The sequence below is a fragment of the Argentina silus genome, assembly GCF_951799395.1.
Source record: "Argentina silus genome assembly, chromosome: 22".
NCBI classification, from domain to species: Eukaryota; Metazoa; Chordata; class Actinopteri; order Argentiniformes; family Argentinidae; genus Argentina; species Argentina silus.
In genome coordinates, this window is record NC_139676.1 from 10,384,383 (window position 1) to 10,404,597 (window position 20,215).

The following is a 20,215-nucleotide window of genomic DNA, read 5'->3' on the forward strand; positions in this document are numbered from 1 at the left end:
CAGGGTTGAGGTGGATCCTAATTCTGATTAATCCAATCAAATTCAATTCATGGTTGTATTTCACGACATGAGTCGTGTCCAATGGTCTACATAGAACGGCGGTCATAACTATTCGCAGCAACACAATTTTTGAACCGGCTGTTTAGTGACTGTTTGTTTATTTAGCGACTGTTTATTGAAGGCTGTTTCTCCTCGCTCAGCAGAATGCAGCCCCGACCACGTGGCCCCGACAGGTGCGCCCAGGTTGAAGGGTCAAGATGGCGGAGTGAGGGTGAGAACCGCACACACACACACACACACGCACACACACACACACACGCACACACAATTAAAGACACTTCATCATACACACGTAGGAGGGCTGCTCATAATAGCTGAATTCCTGTTGTAGTATTCCCCAAGTACGATTACTCCCTCTATCTCTCCCCCGTAAACTCCTCCCTCCCTTTATCTTTCCTTGTCACCCTCCTTCTCACTCCTCCTCCTCTTCCTCCTCCTCTTCCTCCTCCGCTGACCTCAGGCACTGATAAAGCGCCGCATCATGGGCGGAGCTATGCGGAAGAGCAACACCCAGTTGAACAATGTTGGGCTGCACAAAAACAGGTAATCTGTTTCTCACTCAGTCTGAGGGGACAAACTGGCATAAAGGTTCTTTATTATTGTGTTGATCAGGGCTCCATCATAGATCCCCCCACTGATCTCTTCCTCCCTGTGTGTGTGTGTGTCTGTACTGTGTGTGTGTGTGTGTGTGTACTGTATGTGTGTGTGTGTGTGTGTGTGTGTGTGTGTGTGTGTGTGTATGTCTGTATATTTATGTGTGTGTGTGTGTGTGTATGTCTGTATATTTGTCTATGTATGTGTGTGTGGGTGTGTGTGTGTGTGTGTGTGTGTGTGTGTGTGTGTGTGTGTGTGTGTGTGTTGTCTGTCCTCCAGGCTCCATGATTCCCGTGAGTCTGTGTCCATCCCCGTCAGTGCAGCGGGGAGCCTGGATCTCAGTGCTGACACCAGTACTGTCATCAGGCCTGTACACAGCTCCATCCTGGGGGAGAAGTACTGCTTCGAGGTAGACATGACCTTTCACCTTTCACCTTTCACTTGTAATGCATAGGCTACTCTCTTGAGCCATGACCTGTAACTTAATTGTAATCGTGTTCCATGTGTTTATTTTGGCCTTTAACCAAAATGACTGTCCAATACAACCCTGTATTGAATGCTGCTGTATCTGTCCCAGGTGATAAACTCAGAGAACAACCACTGTTTTGGCTGCACCTCAGCAGCAGAGAGAGACCGCTGGATAGAGGACCTGAGGAGGGCTGCTCAGCCCAATAAGGTAAAATATATTCACTAAGAAAGACCTACTGTTGCCATGATCTCCTAGGACTGCATGGATTACACTCAGTGTTTATATTGAGGGTGAATGAGGAAATCCACTTTTGATAAATATAGCAATGACTACAATGACACTTCCTTGTTCTGCTGTATCATTGCTCTGATTAATCCCCTGTTAGGACAACTGCCTCTTTCTCAACGTGGTGACATTCTGACGTTCCCTTGTGTCGTTGCTAGGACAACTGTGAGCGGACGGAGAACTCCCTGAGCCTGTGGGTGAACGAGGCCAAGGACCTCCTCCCCAAGCGTCGCTACTACTGCGAGCTCCATCTGGATGGCACCCTGTTCGCCCGTACCAGCAGCCGTGCCGTGGGGAAGTCTCCCAACCGCTCCAGCTTGGCTCAAGATGCCTCTGCCGGGAGCTCCGGTGGCGGGGGGCTGGGTGGAGCTGGAGGGGGTGGCGGTGGAGGTGGAGGTGGCGTGACCGCGGGTTGCCAGCTGTTCTGGGGCGAGTTCTTCGGGCTGGACAACCTCCCCTCCGTGTCCCAGATCACCCTGCACCTGTTCCGTGACGAGGACCCCAAGAAGAAGCGTCATTCCCGGGACGAGTCATGCCTGCACCCCCTGGGGAGCGTGGCCATATCCCTGGCTGATATCCGAGGCAGGGCCTTCCAGGAGAAGTGGCACCCCATCATCCCCTACAAGGCCTCTGGCGGTGGGGCCAAGGAGCAACTGGGGCCCCAGGCTTCTCTCCGAGTGAAGGCCCGGTTCCAGAACCTGCAGGTGCTGCCCATCGAGAGGTATAAGGAGTTTGCAGAGTTTGTGACGGTGGACTATGTGGGCATGTGCAAGAGCCTGGAGCCACTGCTGCCGGTCAAAGAGAAGGAGGAGCTGGCTGGGGCGCTGGTGCACGTCCTGCAGAGCATCGGCAAGGCCAAGGTGAACAAGGACAGGGGGGGGAGTGACGATCAGGTCACGAGAACTAGGGCCATATACAGTATTTCCTACAGTATACACATCTATGTCTAAATATTTATATAACTACTGTATTAATACAATGGCTACACATTATGTGTGCCACATTGGGTTGGATTATTAAATGGATTATTAAATTAAATCCCTTACAATACATGACATCACTCATTATGTTATCGAGAAAGGTAACCAATACAACCAACACAATACAATACAAAACAAACATTTTCTTCTGCTCTGCTCATTATGTATCTTGTGGGTGTGTGTTTGTTTTCCAGGAGTTCCTCATCGCGCTGGGCAGTGCAGAGGTGGAGCGACTGGGGGAGAAGGAGGCTCTGATCTTCAGAGAGAACACACTGGCCACCAAGGCCATCGATGAGTACATGAAGCTGGTGGGGCAGAGGTACCTCATTGACACTCTCGGTAGGGGAACTCCGGATTCAATTCAATTCAATTCAGTTAACTTTAATCATCCCAGAAGGACAATCATTACTGGCAGACATAGAACACATATGCCTCGTAAACAACATAGAGTAAGTCTCAAAATATATATAGTGCATACAAACAGACAGACAACAATACAGTGCAATGTCCAATCTCTCTCTCTCTCTCTCTCTCTCTGTCTCTCCCTCTCTCTCTGTCTCTCTGTCTCTCCCTCCCTCCCCCCCTCCCTCGCTGCAGGAGACTTCATAACCAGACTGTATGCCTCAGCGGAGAGCTGCGAAGTGGACCCTCTTAAATGTCCCGCCTCCGAGCTGTCAATCAACCAGAGGCACCTGAGAGAGAGCTGTGAGGAGGTGGTGCAGAAGATCACGAAGATGCACGGGTGAGAGACAGAGTCAGGAAGCAAGGGAGAAGAGGAAGAGGAAATGAGAGAGGATGGAGAGAGCGGTCATGCCCAGAGCTATTGGCCTATAAGACGCTGGGCCCTCATGCTGAGTCATATTCACGTAGAAATCAATAGTCAATCAACAGCTATTATTGATCGTCACACTCTTCTTTTCTACCTTCTCCTTTCTACCCTCTTCTCTCTCTTCTTCTCTCTCCTCTCCTGACTCCTCTTCTCTCTCTTCTTTTTCTATCTCCTCTCCTGACTCCTCTTCTCTTCCTCTCAGTTCTTTCCCTGAGGAGTTGAACAGGATATTCTCCAGCTGGGTGGAACTGTGTGAGGACCTGGATCGTCCCGAGATTGGCCAGCGCCTCATCACCGCCTCCCTCTTCCTCCGCTTCCTGTGTCCCGCCGTCCTCAGCCCCTCCCTCTTCGGCCTGACCCAGCCCTACCCGGAGCCGCTCACCCTACGCACCCTCACCCTCACCGCCAAGGTCATCCAGAACCTGGCCAACTTCACCCTGTAAGTGGGTCTGACTCCACCTATGTATCACCACATAATATAATATATAATAATAATATATGCCATTTAGCTGACGCTTTTATCCAAAACGACTTACAAAACGACTTATGGTCCCAGAGGGAATCAAACCCACAACCTAAGCGTTGTTAGCGCCATGCTCTACCAACTGAGCCACAGAGGACCACACATAATGATCCACATACTTCAGAGGATACTAACCTTACAGCTGAGCTATCAATGCAGCAGAGTGTCTTGTTGTCTCTGTGTTGTTTTTCTGTTGGCACTGTGTCATGGAGCCCATTAACCGTACTGTAACAGCTAATGAGCTAACGACTGCCTCTAACCTCAGGTTCGGCGAGAAGGAGGAGTACATGCTCTTCATGAACGACTTCCTCAAACAGCACTGGGAGGGGATGAGAGGGTTCCTACACACCGTGTCCAGCCAAGACAGTGACATCACCATGACGTCATTCGACGGCTACGTAGACCTGCCCCTGCGACTGGCTGTGCTCCACAGCCTGCTGGTTGACATCATCGCCCCTATGAAACAGGTGAGGATAGGACTACGACTACCACTGCTACGCTGTGACAGGATTAGGGTGGCTGGGCTAGACACTTTTGTAATCTAGAAGAATTGGACGGGTACTTTCATAGGTATGAGCAAGATGGTACTGTAATGCAGGGGAGGCTGGTGGATTGTAGAAATCGGAGGACGGGCTCATTGTAATGCTTGGAATGGAATAAGGAATGGTATCAAACACGCGTTTCAGATCATTCCTAAATCCGTTCCAAGCGTTACAACGAGCCTGTCCTCCGATTTCTACCTCCACCAGCCTCCCCTGCTGTAGTAGCTCCACCTTGCCCTCTGATAAGGCTATAAAAGTGGGATTTTCACCAGATTTTTCATACTTATCCCAATGCTTTCAGATCTAAACAAGCGCTGAATGAATAGAGCAGAAGCTAAAGGCCGTGTGTGGACAAGGCCTGACTGTCTAGTGAGTAGAGAAGGGGCTAGGAGTTATGTTTGGACAAGGAGTAGAGTAGGGGCTAGGAGTTATGTTTGGACAAGGAGTAGAGTAGGGGCTAGGAGTTATGTTTGGACAAGGAGTAGAGTAGGGGCTAGGAGTTATGTTTGGACAAGGAGAAGAGTAGGGGCTAGGAGTTATGTTTGGACAAGGCCTAACATGCAAATCACCTCTCTTCCTCAGGAGACCATAGAACAACTACACCCTCTGCCCTCCATTCTGAACCAGATTACAGAATCACTGGGACCCAATGCCCCGAGGATCACAATTAGCAAGTGAGAAAATGTTGGTGTGGGCGTGTGTGTGGTTAACAGGGTGTGTGTGTGTGTGGTCGACCAAACAGTTTCCTCTATTTCGTCTATAGGCATGCCCCAACATTTTAAAATCTCTTTTACTCCACTTCCTCCGTTGTTTCTAATGAGCTTTCTACTTCCTTCACTACCTTTTCTAATGAGCTTTCTACTTCCTTCACTACCTTTTCTTATGGGCTTTTGTCACAGCAAAACTCCATTGCATGTGTATTCTCATTCTGCACTTAGCTACACGCAGCAGTAGCATAAACTTGACTTGACTTGACTCAACTCCATCTCCCCCTCCCTCCCTCCCTCACAGCAACATGGGCCACCTATCCAAGCCAACCTACGTGCCCCCTAAGGACCTGAGCAAGTACAGCCCTCTCCATACCTCCCTCCAGCAGCTGCCTATGGACCCCAGGAGCAGCCACAGCCAGGGGAGGGACGAGAGGGGCACCAGGGAGCGGAGGATCCAGAAAGAAAACAAGCGGAAGCCTGTGGTGAGGTCCCAGAGCACCCCCCACAGGCGACCGGCACAGCCCAGCCAGCTTGTGAGGAGAACAAGCACAGAGAGCCTGCGGATGGAGCATCAGGAGACAGAGGAGGAGACAGAGCAGGAGACAGAAATGGGGGCCAACCCTCCACTTGATATCTCATTACCGCAGACAGTGAGTTTTGGTACCTTATTTGACTTCATTTCCGTTAGTAAAGCTAGTTGGGTCGGTTTTCTGCTCTTTATTCGATTTTATTGGAGGGAGACTGGTGAGGTGCAATCATGCTAGGAAACTGGCGGATCGAACCCCTGCCTCAAAGGGGAATGGGTGGTCAGGAGTTGGCAACACCAACACCCTGGACCGAATGTTTTATAATTGACAAAGTGGTGCATATATACCATCATATTTACCATATACAGGTATTTGGATATAATATATGTGCCATTTAGCTGACGCTTTTATCCAAAGCGACTTACATTGCAGTGAGCGCATACATTTCAGTATCTATGGTCCCAGCAGGAATCAAACCCACAATCTAAGCGTTGTTAGCGCCATGCTCTGCCAACTGAGCCACAGAGGACCACCAGAGGGTATAACTGTACGGGATGAGTTCATCCTTATGATGGTTGATTGATTCTCATAAACAGCACGCCCCCCCCTCTCTTCCCGTTCTCTCAGAATGTCCGTGGTGTGAAGCATCCACCTGCTCCAGTGCCTTGGATCAAAGACATTCACAAGGAGCCGTACGAGATGAAGGCAGAACACGAACAGATTAACCTACTGGACAGGGTGAGTCCACCACTACACAACTATCCGTTGACACTGCCTCATCTTCATTCTCTGGCACCTCATCAATTAAACACAGTCTTCATCAGTGAGAATAATAATATATCATACATATATAATGCTTTTCTAAGACCCAAAGACGCTTTACAAAAAGTGAACGGCAACAGAAGAAAAAGAAAAAATTATGAAAGTTATGAAGCAAGAAATGTCACAGCACTGATTTGAAAGCAGATAGGAATTCACATTGTGTATTAAAAAAAGCTGCGGGAATGCTTGACCTGTATCCAAATAGCGATAGCTTTCTTTTTTTATCACACGCAACTGCAAAGTCTGTTTATGTGCAGTACAGTTTCCATTCCCCATTCAGTTACATTATTTTGAATTTTGAGTCGACAATACCTAACTTACACATTTTCCCAGCATGCCCAGGAGTTGTCGGAGCTGCGTCTGGGGGTGGAGCAGGTGACCGAGCGGGAGCTGGAGATGGCCAAACGCCTGGAGGACTTCATCGTCCAGAGCCAGGACCAGAGTGCACAGCTGCAGGCCGAGGTCAACGACCTGAGGAACATACTGATGGTCCGTGAGGAGCAACTCGCTAGCGCCACCTTCAGGTGAGGCAAAGGAGTAACATCCACAGTGTGGGGGGAAAAAAAGTGATAGAAGGTGAATGTGATGAAGGTGAAAGGTCAGATCAACTTTAACAGTTACAGTTACAGTTTATTTGGTAGGTAATGAATGAAAAAATATGTGATCAAACATACAGTATACTCTTCCCCTCTGTGTCTGTCTAGGCTGGGGGTTATTGAGGAGGAGAGGGAGGAGGATGAGAGAAAGCTGAGCGTTGCCGTGGCAGCAGCTGACCGGATGAACACCCTGGTAAGATAGAGATGCAAAAAGATGGGTCATGTCGAGAAATTGATAAACCTATACAATATCCCATCTTCTGGCAGCGTGACCTCACGGAAGACTAATTAATCAGCTGTTGTATCTTGTTATCTCTTCTTCTTCTTCTCAGGAGGAACAGATTGCAGACCTGTTGAAGGACGTACACCAGCTCAGTGGCCAGAATAACATACACAACGCTCTGGGGTAAGGGCCAAGACACACAGTGATAGCACCTGAAGTCAAACAAGGAGAAACAGATGAAACCGACAGGCTTTAACAGCAGTTGAAGCTGAATGAGAACGGCCAAGAGTTGTAATAATATGGCTTTTTTTTTTTTAACACAATTTATACAATATGGCCCTTGGAAATAATGACAATTTCTACGATAAAGCCATTAGCTTATAATATCGTATTGAGTCAAATGCAAAGTCTCCAAAATAATGCAGATTTGCCTTAATGTATGACACATTCTCAAGCAGACGGTTATGATGATGCTTTTCTCTTGTTGTTCAATTGCAAAAAAGTTAACTTGTGTTTCCCTGTGAAATTGTAATATTTGTGAGTGAGCATTGAGTGAGCGATGAGTGTTGGTTTCAAAACTGATTGCGAGACATTTGAGTGTAGAAATGTAAACAGTAAGGTGGTCTGCTTCAATAACCTATATTGTTTATTCTGCTATACCTTCACCTGGTCTAAGATAGAAGTTTTGTTTCAATCTATTTTGTAACATTTGATTCACAACACATTTTACTTGCAGTCCTAATTCAATTAATAAAAATCAGCATGTGTAATGACAATGGATGGTGATCATTAATTGTGTTAGCATATATTCATTTACTGATTCTACTGTGTGATTCTTCATTTACTGATTCTACTGTGTGATTCTTCATTTACTGATTATACTGTGTGATTCTTTTTTCAAGTGTTAGAACATTCCAGATGTTAACCTCCTAACCCATGAAGTGACAGTAAGCATACCAGAAACGTGTCTGTTTAAACCTCCTAACCCATTCAATAGCATAATAGAATGTACCCCTGCCGCCTTCATTGCCCTGATGCTATGAGATAACACATTTTAGTGTGACATTGTATTTACGGCCTGTAATAGATTGGTCATTAACTTGGGGTCAACTGTCTAAAACTAGTGATGGTAACATTTGAGAAAACACATCAGTGTCTTCTCAAAGTCCAGATGTAAGACTTCTAACTGTGAGACCGTTGTTCTTTCAGAGCTGCCCCAGAATGTTATCAAGGATTGCGTATAGATCATGCCACCTCTTTTCAAGGTTGTATATTAATACATACCCATGTGAAAACCCCGTCCTGTAATCAGACCATCTGAGGGGTATAAAGTATATGTTGTAACTTGTATTGGGGGCTCTTTGTTCGTTAGGTGCAGAGTGCCGTGCTTGCAACCATTTTAGAAATAAACCTACTAAACAGATATTGTGTTTGTGCATCTTTGCAAAGTCTCACTGAATCGTTAGTGTGGTGATTCCCTAGATTTCTACCACACCAATTCAAGGCATGTGAACGTGTGTGTTAGATTGGGTTATCTAGGCTAAATTAGAAATACAATGATCAATGCAAAGACCAATAAGATGTATTTTTTCTGGAACTACCTGAGGACAACAATAATCCACAATTCTCCATGAGTCATGCTCTTTGGTTCTGTTGGCATTGAGCACCGTTGGGTGTATTTGGAGATTGCGCAGAACAGTTTAATCAGACAACACCCCTACGTGTATCAAACTGAGTGGTGACGACTAAGGTGACACACACGGCTGCAGGAGGTGAGAGTTTAGAGTCACCAGGACAACTTCCAATAGGAAATTCGGTAGGTTTGTTTTCGTTCGTTGATTGAAATCCTAACTTGTTTCAGTGTGAATTTAATTGTAGCTCGAATGTCAAAAAGATATAAATAGGAGGCTCTCACAGAATAGTACGAGAGAGAGAAATAAGTCGAGAGACAAATACGTTTTGTAACGTATTTCTCTCTCGACTTATTTTAAGAGGGGATGGTTTGACAAGATGATTATCTTATGTAAGGAAAATGTTCTTGCACGCTAATCTAAAATTGAAATCTTGGTCGTAGTAGTACTCCATCGACTTGAATAGTAGCGCAATCGAATTGTAAATAAACTGACGACCTTATTCAGTTAATTCTTCCGTATCTGATTTTCTTTCGTTTCGTCAGTTTAACTAAGACTTCAGTTTCGTTTCTCCCTCACAGCCCGTGACGCACGAATCAGCTGTTTGTTTAATCATGGCGGAGAACATGTCTTCTCTCATGAATCTCGAAGAAGAACTGACTTGTAGCATCTGCCTCTCTCCGTTCGACTGTCCGGTGACCATCCCATGCGGGCACAATTTCTGCCAAGATTGTCTTTTGGCCACCTGGCAGGACCACAACTACAGCTGCCCTCAATGCCGGGCCCACTTCCCCACCAAACCGGAGCTGAAAAAGAACACGGTCCTCAGCACCGTTGTGGAAACGTTCAAAGTGAAGTCCAAGAGCGGCGACTTAAGTTTCGGCCTGGGCGGCCAACCCCTGAAGGATGATACTCTGTTCACCATCAAGGAACCCGAAGTGGCGGTTATCTTATGCGACACCTGTATGGAAGCGGAAGCCTACAAAACCTGCCTCACCTGTATGGCGTCGTTCTGCGAGGACCATGTGAGGCCGCATCAGGGGAACCCGATTTTTGCCCAGCATCAGTTAACCGATCCGTTGAGCGACCTGATGGAGCGCATCTGCCCCGACCACCACAAGTTGATGGAGTTCTTCTGCGTCGAACATGGTCGCTGCATCTGTAGCTTTTGTCTGCAGCAAGTGCACAAACGATGCAAGTTTTCCACCCCCGACGAGCAACGGGCGCATCAAGAGGTCAGTTCATGAGAATGTGTTGTTATTGTATGCTATTCACATCATCATGGGAAACATTGTTTGTATATTCACCTGTCTAGGCTAGTCTACTGTCAGGCATGAACGCAGGTGTGCCAGCTATCAATGGTTTCCCTATGGAGGCTGGTGCAGCAGTGGCCCTTTCTATGTGCCATTATCAGTATAACCCCCAGTGTAGAGGTTTTGACCGTTTTTGTAACAGTTTGTGAGCTTGCTCTGTAAGTGCAGGGTTTCTGGTTCAAGCCCCAGCTCTTACTCATCTGCTACAGTAGTGATGTCTTTATAGCAACTGTCAGTAAATATCAGTGTTAACCTTATATAGCGATATTTTTAGTTAATGTTCTGTCAGGGATGTTTAATCCATTAACGGCTTTCATTAGAGAAGATACTGTATTTGTTGTCTTTCTTGTCTCGTGTGTAGTCTGACATGAGAAACAAGGTGGGTCAGCTGGATGGGAAGATTGACAAGAACCGGAATGTCATCTCTCAGATGAAGGGCCTCCAGGACAAGCTGAAGGTGAGGCTTCAACCACATAACATTTATTGTAATAGTAGCCTATTGTAGGCACGTTTTTCTTGGACCAGGACATGAATATCAAAGGTGAGAAGTACCACATTTTCAGATGCATTCATTGCCATGTAGGGTTTTGAATGTATTTTAGAAGCGTATGTAAAGTGTAACATCAAATACGTGATATAAAGCTTTAAAAGTTGCTTTAAAGTTGGCCATGGATCAGAAGGCAGGTGGTTATGATCTGTGTCGGTGTGAGGACCTCTCTCACCCCGTACTCTCCTCTCTGTCTCCCCCGTCCGTCTCCTCCAGGAGTCGGCGCTCACCCGTAAGAGGATCCTGGAGGAGGACTACCGTCAGATCCGGGAGCTGCTGGACCGTGACGAGCGCGAGGCGCTGAACACGGTGGACCGCGAGCAGGAGGGCGGTCAGACCAAGGTCCAGAACCTCATGAAGAAGTTTGGCCAGAACATCGAGAAGCTGAGCTCAACCAAGGACAGCATTAACGGACTGCTGAGCCAGTCTCAGACCCTGGCCTTCCTACAGGTCAGCTCAGCTCTTTAACTCAATAAACTTTACTCATTCCCAAGAGGCAGGTAATGCTGAGCATAAAAAACGAGACAGGCAGACAACGCATAACCACTAGATACGTTATGCAATGCATTAATCTACCACACGTAGGAACAGGACAGATACTCACATACTGTAGTGGTGGTAGCTTGTTGAACTATGTTCACTAATGCTTTGACTTGTAGATTCAAGATTCAAGATTCTTTATTTGTCACGTGCATACAAGTATACAGTGAAATGCAAAAGTGACAGTGCCACGGAGTAGTGCAACAATACACTAAGTTTAAAAATAGAATAAAATAAAAATAGAAGTACTAAAAAATATACAGTATGGACAGTACTGTACTATGCCAACCACTGATTTCAGCCTACCCAAATGCTATGTCATTCCTGTCTAACACCTGATCATTCCTGTCTAACACCTGATCATTCCTGTCTAACACCTGATCATTCCTGTCTAACACCTGATCATTCCTGTCTATCACCTGATCATTCCTGTCTAACACCTGATCATTCCTGTCTAACACCTGATCATTCCTGTCTAACACCTGATCATTCCTGTCTAACACCTGATCATTCCTGTCTAACACCTGATCCCTTGGTTCACCTCCTCCTTTGGTACAGGCCTCAGTGGACATGCCCTCCGTGGTGGCCTTTGACCCCTATACTCCGCGGATTAGTCTGGACTCCAAGCCTGTGATGGCCACTGAAGCCTTCACTGCTGCCCTGAAGGAACACCTGGCTCACGTACTGAAGCAGCCTGTAGAAGCCAGGCTGCTGATACTCAAACCAGGTGTGTGTGTGTGTGTGTGTGTGTGTGTGTGTGTGTGTGTGTGTGTGTGTGTGTGTGAGCAAGTGAGCAAGTGTTTGGTGTGTATGTGTTTGTGCTTATAAGCATGACATTGTACATTTTGCATGCATAGTGATGTGTAATTTGTATTACAGAACTTGCAATGGACTTAAGTGCCAATGGTGAGTTATCAGTCAGTGATGTAGCTTACATGACAGAGTGGGCAGCTTAAATGGATAGTTCACTTGTAATAATAATTAGATTTCTCCCTGACAGCACCACCTCCTTTGTTCATGCCAAATCCACATGAAATGGGTGAGTGTTACGCCACAAATCTCCGTAGTAGCTGTTTGAACTCATGTTATCTTTTGTCTGACAAGTTTGAAAAAATCACAAATTCTTGGAGGCACTGACCTTTTTAGTAGGCATAGCAAGTATTAGTGTCCACTTGGATGCTTGAAAGACCAGGATGTCATACTGCATCCACTGAAATATTTAATCTGGGCTTTGAAATGTGAAGTGCCTACTAACAGTGTGCAGGCATTTAGTACCTAGTATGTAGTGCCTGATTGTGAACACAACTGTTTTCTTTCTTTCAGGAGGGCCACTAGGTCAACCAAGACATCCCAGATCCCCTAGTCCTGGAGCTCCACTCAGGGCAGGCCAGAAGAAGAAGCAGCCTCAGCCTAATAGTAAGGTTACGTCTTATTCAAGATTCAAGATTCAAAGTGTTTATTATCATATGCACAGCAGAAAACATGTTTCACTGTACAACGAAATTCTTGCTTTGCTGTCCGCAGAATGCCAACCAATGTAAAATATACAATACTAAAGAATATACAATATATACTAAACAAATGTACAAGACAGCAAAATTTAAGGCATAAAATAAAATAGCAGCAATAATAATAATAAAACAGTGCAAATGTAGCAGTGCAATTATGCAAACTGGAAAGTTCAGTTATTGAGGTAGTACGGTTATATTAATCTCCTATGGGTTGTTTAGGAGTCTGATGGCAGTGGGAAAGAAGGAGTTCTTCAGTCGGGTGGTCCTGCATTTAACACTTCTGTACCTCCGGCCTGAGGGTAGAAGTGTGAACAGTCCGAGCTGGGGGTGGGTGGGGTCCTTGAGGATGGAGGCGGCTCTCCTGTGGACTCTGCGGTGGTAGATGCTCTGCAGAGAGGGCAGTGGAGTCCTGGTGATTTTCTCAGCAGTCTTCACCACTCTCTGCAGGCGTCTGCGGTCCATAGCAGTAGTGCTGCCATACCACACAGTGATACAGCTAGTTAGGATGCTCTCAACAATGCAGCTGTAGAAGTTGCTGAGGATCTTGGGCGACATGCCAAACTTCCTCAGCCTCCTCAGAAAGTACAGCCGCTGTTGGGCCTTCTTAACCAGCTGAGTGGTGTTAAGTGTCCAGGTGAGGTCCTCGCTGATGTGGACGCCCAGGTATTTGAAACTGCTCACCCTCTCTACTTCAAGTTCCCGGATGTACAGTGGCCGATGAGGTCCCCTCTTCTTCCTCATGTCCACTATCATCTCCTTCGTCTTGTCCGTATTGAGGGTGAGGTTGTTGTCCTCGCACCATGTTACCAGACTGGCCACCTCCCTCCTGTAAGCTGCTTCGTCCCCGCCAGTGATGCATCCTATCACTGCGGTGTCGTCTGCAAACTTTAGGATGATGTTGTCCTTGTGGGAGGCGACACAGTCGTGGGTGAACAGGGTGTAGAGAATGGGGCTGAGGACGCATCCCTGTGGGGTGCCAACATTTGTAATAATGCTGGCTGAAGTCCTATTGCCAATCCTGACAGACTGGGGCCTGCCAGTCAAAAAGTCTAGGAGCCAGTCACAGAGGGTGGGGTGCAGGCCAAGTGTGGACATTTTGTGGATGAGTCTGTGGGGGATGACTGTATTAAAAGCGGAGCTGTAGTCTACAAAGAGCGTCCTGATGTAGGAGTCTTTGTTTTCCAGGTGGGAGAGGGAATAGTGGAGGACAGCAGCGATAGCGTCTGAGGTGGACCTGTTGGGCCGGTAGGCATACTGCAGGGGGTCTAGGGTGTCCGGCATGCTGCTCTTAATGTGTGCCAGTACCACTCTCTCAAAACACTTCATAATGATTGGAGTGAGTGCTACTGGCCTGTAATCATTCAGGCAGGCAGGTTGGCTCTTCTTGGGAAGGGGGACGATGGTTGTGGTCTTGAAGCAGGAGGGAACAGTGCTGTGACTGAGGGAAAGGTTGAAGATGGAGGTGAGAACATCAGCCAGCTCGTTAGCACATGCTCTGAGAGCCCGCCCAGGGATGTTGTCTGGTCCTGCTGCCTTGCGGGGGTTGATCTTCCTCAGGGCTTTGTTTACCTGGCCTGATGAGATGGTTAGTGGAGGGGAGGGGGGTCGGGTGGTCCCGGTGTCTGTGTGCCTCCTCTCTGTGCTGTGGCTGGAGGTCTCAAAGCGGGTGTAGAAGATGTTAAGGTCGTCCGGCAGGCTGTCTGTGGAGCTGATGGTGTTGGTGGTGGTCCTGTAGTCTGTGATGTGCTGCAGGCCTTGCCACATCCGCCCGGAGTCAGCAGTGGAGTAGAAGCCGTCCAGCTTCTCTCTGTACTGCCTCTTGGCCGCTGTAATGGCTTTTTTCAGTCCATACTTCGCAGCTTTGTACTCCATCTCATTGCCTGATCTAAATGCAAGAGAGCGAGCACGCAGCATGTGGCGTACCTGACTGTTTATCCAGGGCTTCTGGTTGGGAAACTTCTTGACTTGTATGGTGGGCACGATGTTGTCAACACAAGTGCTAATGTACCCAGTCACATACTCAGCATAGTCCTGTATGCTGACAGAAGAGTCCTCCAGCGTGGCTGCAGCTTTAAACACATCCCAGTCTGTCTGAGCAAAACAGTCCTGCAGGGTGCTCTCAGTCTCTGGGGTCCAGAGTTTGATTTGTTTAGTGACAGGGTTTGTCTGTTTCAGTCTTTGTCTGTAGGCTGGATACAGGAACAACGAGATGTGGTCAGAGTGTCCAAAGTGGGGGCGGGGTGCAGCCTTGTATGCACTGCGTATACTGCTGTAAACATGATCCAGTGTATTCTTCTCACGGGTGGGAATATCCACATGTTGGTAGTATTTGGGAAATACAGTCCGTAAATTGCACTGGTTAAAGTCGCCGGCGGCGATAAAAACAGCATCAGGATGAGCAGTTTCTAACGCGCTGATAGCTTCGTGGAGTTTGCTGAGCGCTGCCGTGGAGTTAGCTCGCGGGGGGATGTAAACAGCGGCCAAAAACACAGCAGTAAATTCCCTCGGTAGATAGTAGGGACGGCATTTCAGCAGCAAAAACTCCACATCTGGCGAACAGTGCTTGTGAACGGTCTGTATGTCGCCACACCACGAGTTGTTGATAAACACACACACACCTCCCCCTTTGGTCTTACCGGAGGCTGCAGTCCTGTCTCCTCGGTGAACGGAGTGAGTCTGTAGCTGAACGGCGCATTCTGGGACTTTGTCTGAAAGCCAGGTCTCGGTGAAAATTAGAGCACTGCACTCTCTTATAAACTGTAATTTAGGGCTGGGCGGTATACCAGTATGATCCCATGCCGATTGTGAGCTTTTTTTTGTGGACATCTGTACTAACAACTGTCCAACTGTCACCCATAAGACCCGAACACAGGGAGCGGTATCTTGGGTCATTATGGCCTCCACCAGGAGACTGTAGCGGAATCTCTGAAGATACTACGCTCCAGCATGCAGCATTTATATGGTTAGATATAGTGAATGATACTGTAGCTTCTTTACCTGATCAGATGGGAAACAAGTAATCAATAAATCGCAAACCAATCACTACCAATCTTAAATCACTACCAATCTTCCGCCGTAGATTGAAAACCCATCTCTTCAGGCTACATCTTAACAGTCCTTCCTAAAGACCTCTTCACCCCCACTTCCCCCCTGTACAAGTTCTCTCCTGTTAATAAATAATAATAACAAAAAAAAGCCTTCTGGCATTACGACTGCCAATGGCCCCTGGTGTGAGCATTGATTACTTTGTCTTATGATGACTGTGGGATAGATGATTCACTTACTTAAACAAATGTATTTGTTGTAAGTCGCTTTGGATAAAGGCGTCTGCTAAATGCCATCTTTAATTAGACAATGATTGGTTATGGTCTAATGGTTATGGTGCTGGTGCTGGTGCTGGTGTGTCGTGGCTTAGCGGTAACACAATTGTACTGTCCCAAAGGTCTCGGGTTAGGGTTAGGGTTAGGGTCACAATCACAGAGGCGCCATGTGATGCTTGGACATCTCTGATTGCGTACCAACAGTATCTCTTCCTCACATCCTCCTCCCTCCTTTCTCCTTCTCAAAAAGCATTGGAGGAGAATATCTAAGGGGAGGATCCATGGATCTTCTCCTGCCAATGTGTTTTGAGAAGGAAGTGGAAAGAGGAGGACGCAATGACAATTGGGGACCCGTCTAATGCCTCCCATGTCTCTCTTTCAGAGCCTGACAAGAAATCGGATTACAAGGCTGACAGTAAGTTTAAAATCTAAGGTCTGAATGCTTAATATCTGTTTATTTTAACAAGCTCTGAGAAGAGGTGTGATTTGCAGTGCATGTCATGTTACATCACAAGACATTAGAGTTAGTAAAAAAAGAAAAAAGAAAACAGACCTTATGGCACACTTATTCAAGCAAACGTTCAGAGTACAAATGAAACTTCTTCAACATTTAATGTTTTCCCTTTAGAACAACCTAATAAGCCGCCCCACGTTCCCAGAGATCCAAACTTGGCTCCACAGATGCCAAAGGAACCAAGAGGCTCCAAAGGGGAACCCAGATCCAGAGAGAACACAGGTAGAACCGTCCTAGTGTTCTATGTTCCATATTTCTTGGCTAGTGTCCATTCAAACAGATTATTCTCCATTAGACTGGCGATGTCTCTTAGGCATAACCGATTGCTTCATCCCCTGATTTGTCTACAATGTGTTTTTCTTCTCTTGCAGGGACACCCAGTGTACCCCTAAATATAACTTCTGCAGCTAAAAGGACTGAACTTCTACAATGTAAGTCCTCAAACGTGTGTGTGTGTGCGCGCGGAAGTGAAACTCAACTATAGACAGCAAATTTGGAACCTGTTGTCATCTGTGTGTTGCGTGCGTGTACTTGTGTGTACCCCCATGTCATCCGTGTGTGTGTGTGTACCCCCCTGTCTCTCTCCCTTTCAGACAGCGTGGTTCTCACCTTCGACCCCAAGACCGCCCACAAGCGCATCTCCCTGGGCGAAAACCTGACCAGGGCGTCCGTGATGGATGAGCCCACGCCCTACCCCGACTCCACCGCCCGCTTCACCGTCTGCTCCCAGGTGATGTGCTCCAAGGGCTTCTCCAGGGGGCGCCACTACTGGGAGGTGAAGATGAGCACCAACAACTTCACCGGCATCGGCCTGGCGTACAACAGCATCGACCGCAAGGGTCCCGCCAGCCGCCTGGGCCGCAACGGCCAGTCCTGGTGCGTGGAGTGGTTCAACGTGAAGCTGTCGGCGTGGCACGCCAGCAGCGAGACGGTGCTGGTGAACCCGAGTCCGAGCCGCGTGGGCGTGCTGTTGGACTGCGAGGAGGGAACGGCGACGTTCTATAACATAACCGACAGGGCGTACCCGTTCCATACCTTTGTGTTCCCCTTCGCAGAGGCAGTGTACCCGGCCTTCTGGATCTTCTCCAGCGGCTCGTCTGTTACCTTGTGTAAGCTGCAGAGTAACTAGTCCACACACACACACGCATGCACACACATATGCAAGCATGTGTAATGCGCATGTTGAAGCAGCTAACACACACACACACACACACCCTTTCTTACCCCACCTTACCCCACCCCACCTCTTATCATTCCATACTGCTCTTGCTACGTTCCCCTAGATTATTTGATCGTGGCAGTAATTATAGTAGCTGTTATGCAACTTGTTACTGCTATTTATACTCCCTGGACATTGGTCTGTTTTCACTCTGGTGACATGTACTCAGGCTTCACTTGTTAACCAATGAGAGGTCTTTTCTTTGGAATGTTTTTCTGTTTGATTGAAACTATAAGCTTTTTGAGCAGTATTTGACCAAAATTATTATTATTATTATTTCAGATTTTTGCTGTTGTGACATTACGGAAGGAATTTGTGATATTTGTATTCCTTCAGAGTGCTGTTCTCAATGTGGATTGGACTGTAACCATTTAGGCTATATATATATGTGTATATATATATATATATATAATATGGCTGTAGAAGTTGCGTTGGCGGGATAGGACGTATTCTTGTGATCATAGAATGACTTTCCTTTCTCATTCAGCCAAGTATGGCTAGAAATGCAGCTAATACTAATACCATGTTGTATAGGCCTGTAAGCCATCTGAATGAGTCGAATATATGCATAGTTCCTATCCTTGTGTATAGGTCTACTACTGTATGTGTTGAACCTACACCCTCAAGAAGTCTTTGCGTTTATCATCAAGCACACCTCTGTATGTAAGAGTGTGTATGGCTTGTGCTTATGTTCAAGGGGCATTTTACACAACAACAACAAGATCTTTTGAGTGAAATACCCCTTTAAACTCATTGAGAACTCATTGAGAACTCATTGAGAAATGGGAAATGCACCACTGGATGTGGAAACACAGCGACGAGACGAGAGAACCCACCCACACTTTGTTTGATGACCCTTGTGATCAAGGACAAAGTGCCTGGTTATCGACCACTTCAGTTCTTGATGCTGTGTATTTCGATGCAGTGTTTGGCATAGAGTCTGTACGCGGAAGGGGCTTTCAGCATTCTGCAGTGTGGACTGAGGGTGTGCAGAAAAGCATTTCCTGGCAGTGTTGCGGTAGGGCAGATACCAACAGAGATGGGTTATCAGTATCAGGCCTTACTGCTGAACAGGAAGTATGACTCTTCCTCTCCTGCCTTTATCAGTGCGTCGCTTTGGGAGACTGTAACTGCCTTCAAACTGCACACACAGAGACATAAAAAAATAGTATTGATGAGTTCATCAGACTCCGGGTTAAGTAGAAACAATTTTGAACTATCCCTTTTAACCTCATGCCTAAGCCTACTCTTAAGTTAAGACAAAATACTTTATTTACTTGCTCATCGGTTTCGACAGGATGGACCATTTTCACTTGGCAGCACGAGCCATGTAGTGAGAACCTGTTCTATCTCTAGGTCCTATCCATCTGTCCCTCCTGGCCCATAGGAACAGAAGCAGAGGTTATATATAAACCCTGTGTTCTGGAGTCTCCGACTCTGTGGGTTTTGTTGAAAAGACTTAACTGTAGTTGAAAAGGGGACTTTACCATAGAATCAGAATGAATTCTCATTCTCACTATAATTCTATGACTTCAACTAGGCTCAGGTGTCCAACCACAGCAGGCTGCCTCAGCTACCAGACGTGCAGATGTTGCAGGCATAGCGACATGTAGTCTGGGGTCTGAAGTTTGTGTCTGCCTGGACATCATTAAAACCTAGGGTGTTAAGAGTGGATGCTTCACGTCCTAACAAATGCCTCTGATACTGTAGCTGGATCTGTTTTGTTTATGGTAAGCCATGGCTGCAGCCAGGGAGTCAAGACTACCAGCTCTGAAGTGCAGATACAGTACAGTAGAGTAGAGTACATGCAGGGCTGCCAAGCTCTAAAAAGACCAGTGGGGGGGGAAAAAAACACTTGCTGATTTGATTTTGCTGTCATTGCTTACTCAGTCTTCAGAACGGCTAGTCATCTCCTGTGCACAGGATTTCTAGCGCTGGCGGAGCAAAAGCAATCTGACATTTAAGGCAAATTTGAATTAGGTTGCGTATGTTTTGCGTTCGTCTCTTGGATTGATTTTGTATGAAATCTTAACATACTAACTGAGGAGAGAGAGCGACGTGCAGGTGGCTGTGAGGTGTGTATGACAACATTGTCTGCACACCGTCCATAGCGCTGGTCTCCATGTGACGATGCGTTTTCTTAATGTTCATTGTTCTGAATGCTCAAATCGTATGTGAAACCCAGGATCAGAATAGCCTGTAGGTTGAAGTGTTGATTGTGTTGATTGTGGATTTAATTGTGATTATATGTCGCTATAGATGTTGGTACTCTCTCGTGTCCCCTTTTGATGCACTTGTATCCGTGTGCTCTCTGTGCATGTATGTTCCTTCACGTAATGACAGGAGGATGACATGTGTACTTACAGTATGTTCAGTACAGATGATGTCTGGGCGTGTTTCATACTAGCTAGCACTCGAGGGTCTGATGTCTGAAACAATGATGTCTAGACGCCAATGACT

The 20,215-nt window shown here is 46.8% G+C and overlaps 2 protein-coding genes across 7 annotated transcripts in view; both read left to right on the top strand.

Annotated features, from left to right (window-relative positions):
• The window catches only part of rasal3 (RAS protein activator like 3), a 13,998-nt gene extending 6,062 nt beyond the window's left edge, over window positions 1-7,936 (top strand). For 2 of the 4 annotated variants that reach the window (XM_083694010.1, XM_083694012.1), the window contains 15 exons: window positions 201-271; window positions 521-603; window positions 934-1,063; window positions 1,232-1,330; window positions 1,567-2,268; window positions 2,583-2,727; window positions 2,986-3,130; window positions 3,420-3,656; window positions 4,006-4,207; window positions 4,865-4,956; window positions 5,294-5,642; window positions 6,147-6,257; window positions 6,675-6,865; window positions 7,046-7,130; window positions 7,270-7,936. In XM_083694010.1, coding sequence (XP_083550136.1) covers window positions 201-271; window positions 521-603; window positions 934-1,063; window positions 1,232-1,330; window positions 1,567-2,268; window positions 2,583-2,727; window positions 2,986-3,130; window positions 3,420-3,656; window positions 4,006-4,207; window positions 4,865-4,956; window positions 5,294-5,642; window positions 6,147-6,257; window positions 6,675-6,865; window positions 7,046-7,130; window positions 7,270-7,347 — 2,720 coding nt within the window. In that variant the 3' untranslated portion in view covers window positions 7,348-7,936. The remainder of the gene's footprint in view (window positions 1-200; window positions 272-520; window positions 604-933; window positions 1,064-1,231; window positions 1,331-1,566; window positions 2,269-2,582; window positions 2,728-2,985; window positions 3,131-3,419; window positions 3,657-4,005; window positions 4,208-4,864; window positions 4,957-5,293; window positions 5,643-6,146; window positions 6,258-6,674; window positions 6,866-7,045; window positions 7,131-7,269) is intronic. The other 2 variants (XM_083694011.1, XM_083694013.1) reach the window with 1 other exon arrangement.
• Window positions 7,937-8,903: 967 nt separating this feature from the next.
• trim25 (tripartite motif containing 25) lies at window positions 8,904-20,081 on the top strand. 3 transcript variants are annotated; one of them, XM_083693854.1, is made up of 13 exons: window positions 8,904-8,976; window positions 9,373-10,026; window positions 10,466-10,561; window positions 10,868-11,101; window positions 11,750-11,918; window positions 12,071-12,097; window positions 12,192-12,230; window positions 12,515-12,607; window positions 15,563-15,664; window positions 16,405-16,437; window positions 16,651-16,758; window positions 16,908-16,967; window positions 17,130-20,081. In XM_083693854.1, exons 2-13 carry the CDS (start codon window positions 9,406-9,408, stop codon window positions 17,663-17,665), a joined length of 2,118 nt encoding a protein of 705 aa, XP_083549980.1. In that variant the 5' UTR covers window positions 8,904-8,976; window positions 9,373-9,405; the 3' UTR covers window positions 17,666-20,081. The 3 variants fall into 3 exon arrangements, with proteins under 3 accessions (XP_083549980.1, XP_083549982.1, XP_083549981.1); XM_083693856.1 differs by lacking the exon at window positions 15,563-15,664; XM_083693855.1 differs by lacking the exon at window positions 12,071-12,097.
• Window positions 20,082-20,215: the final 134 nt, after the last annotated feature.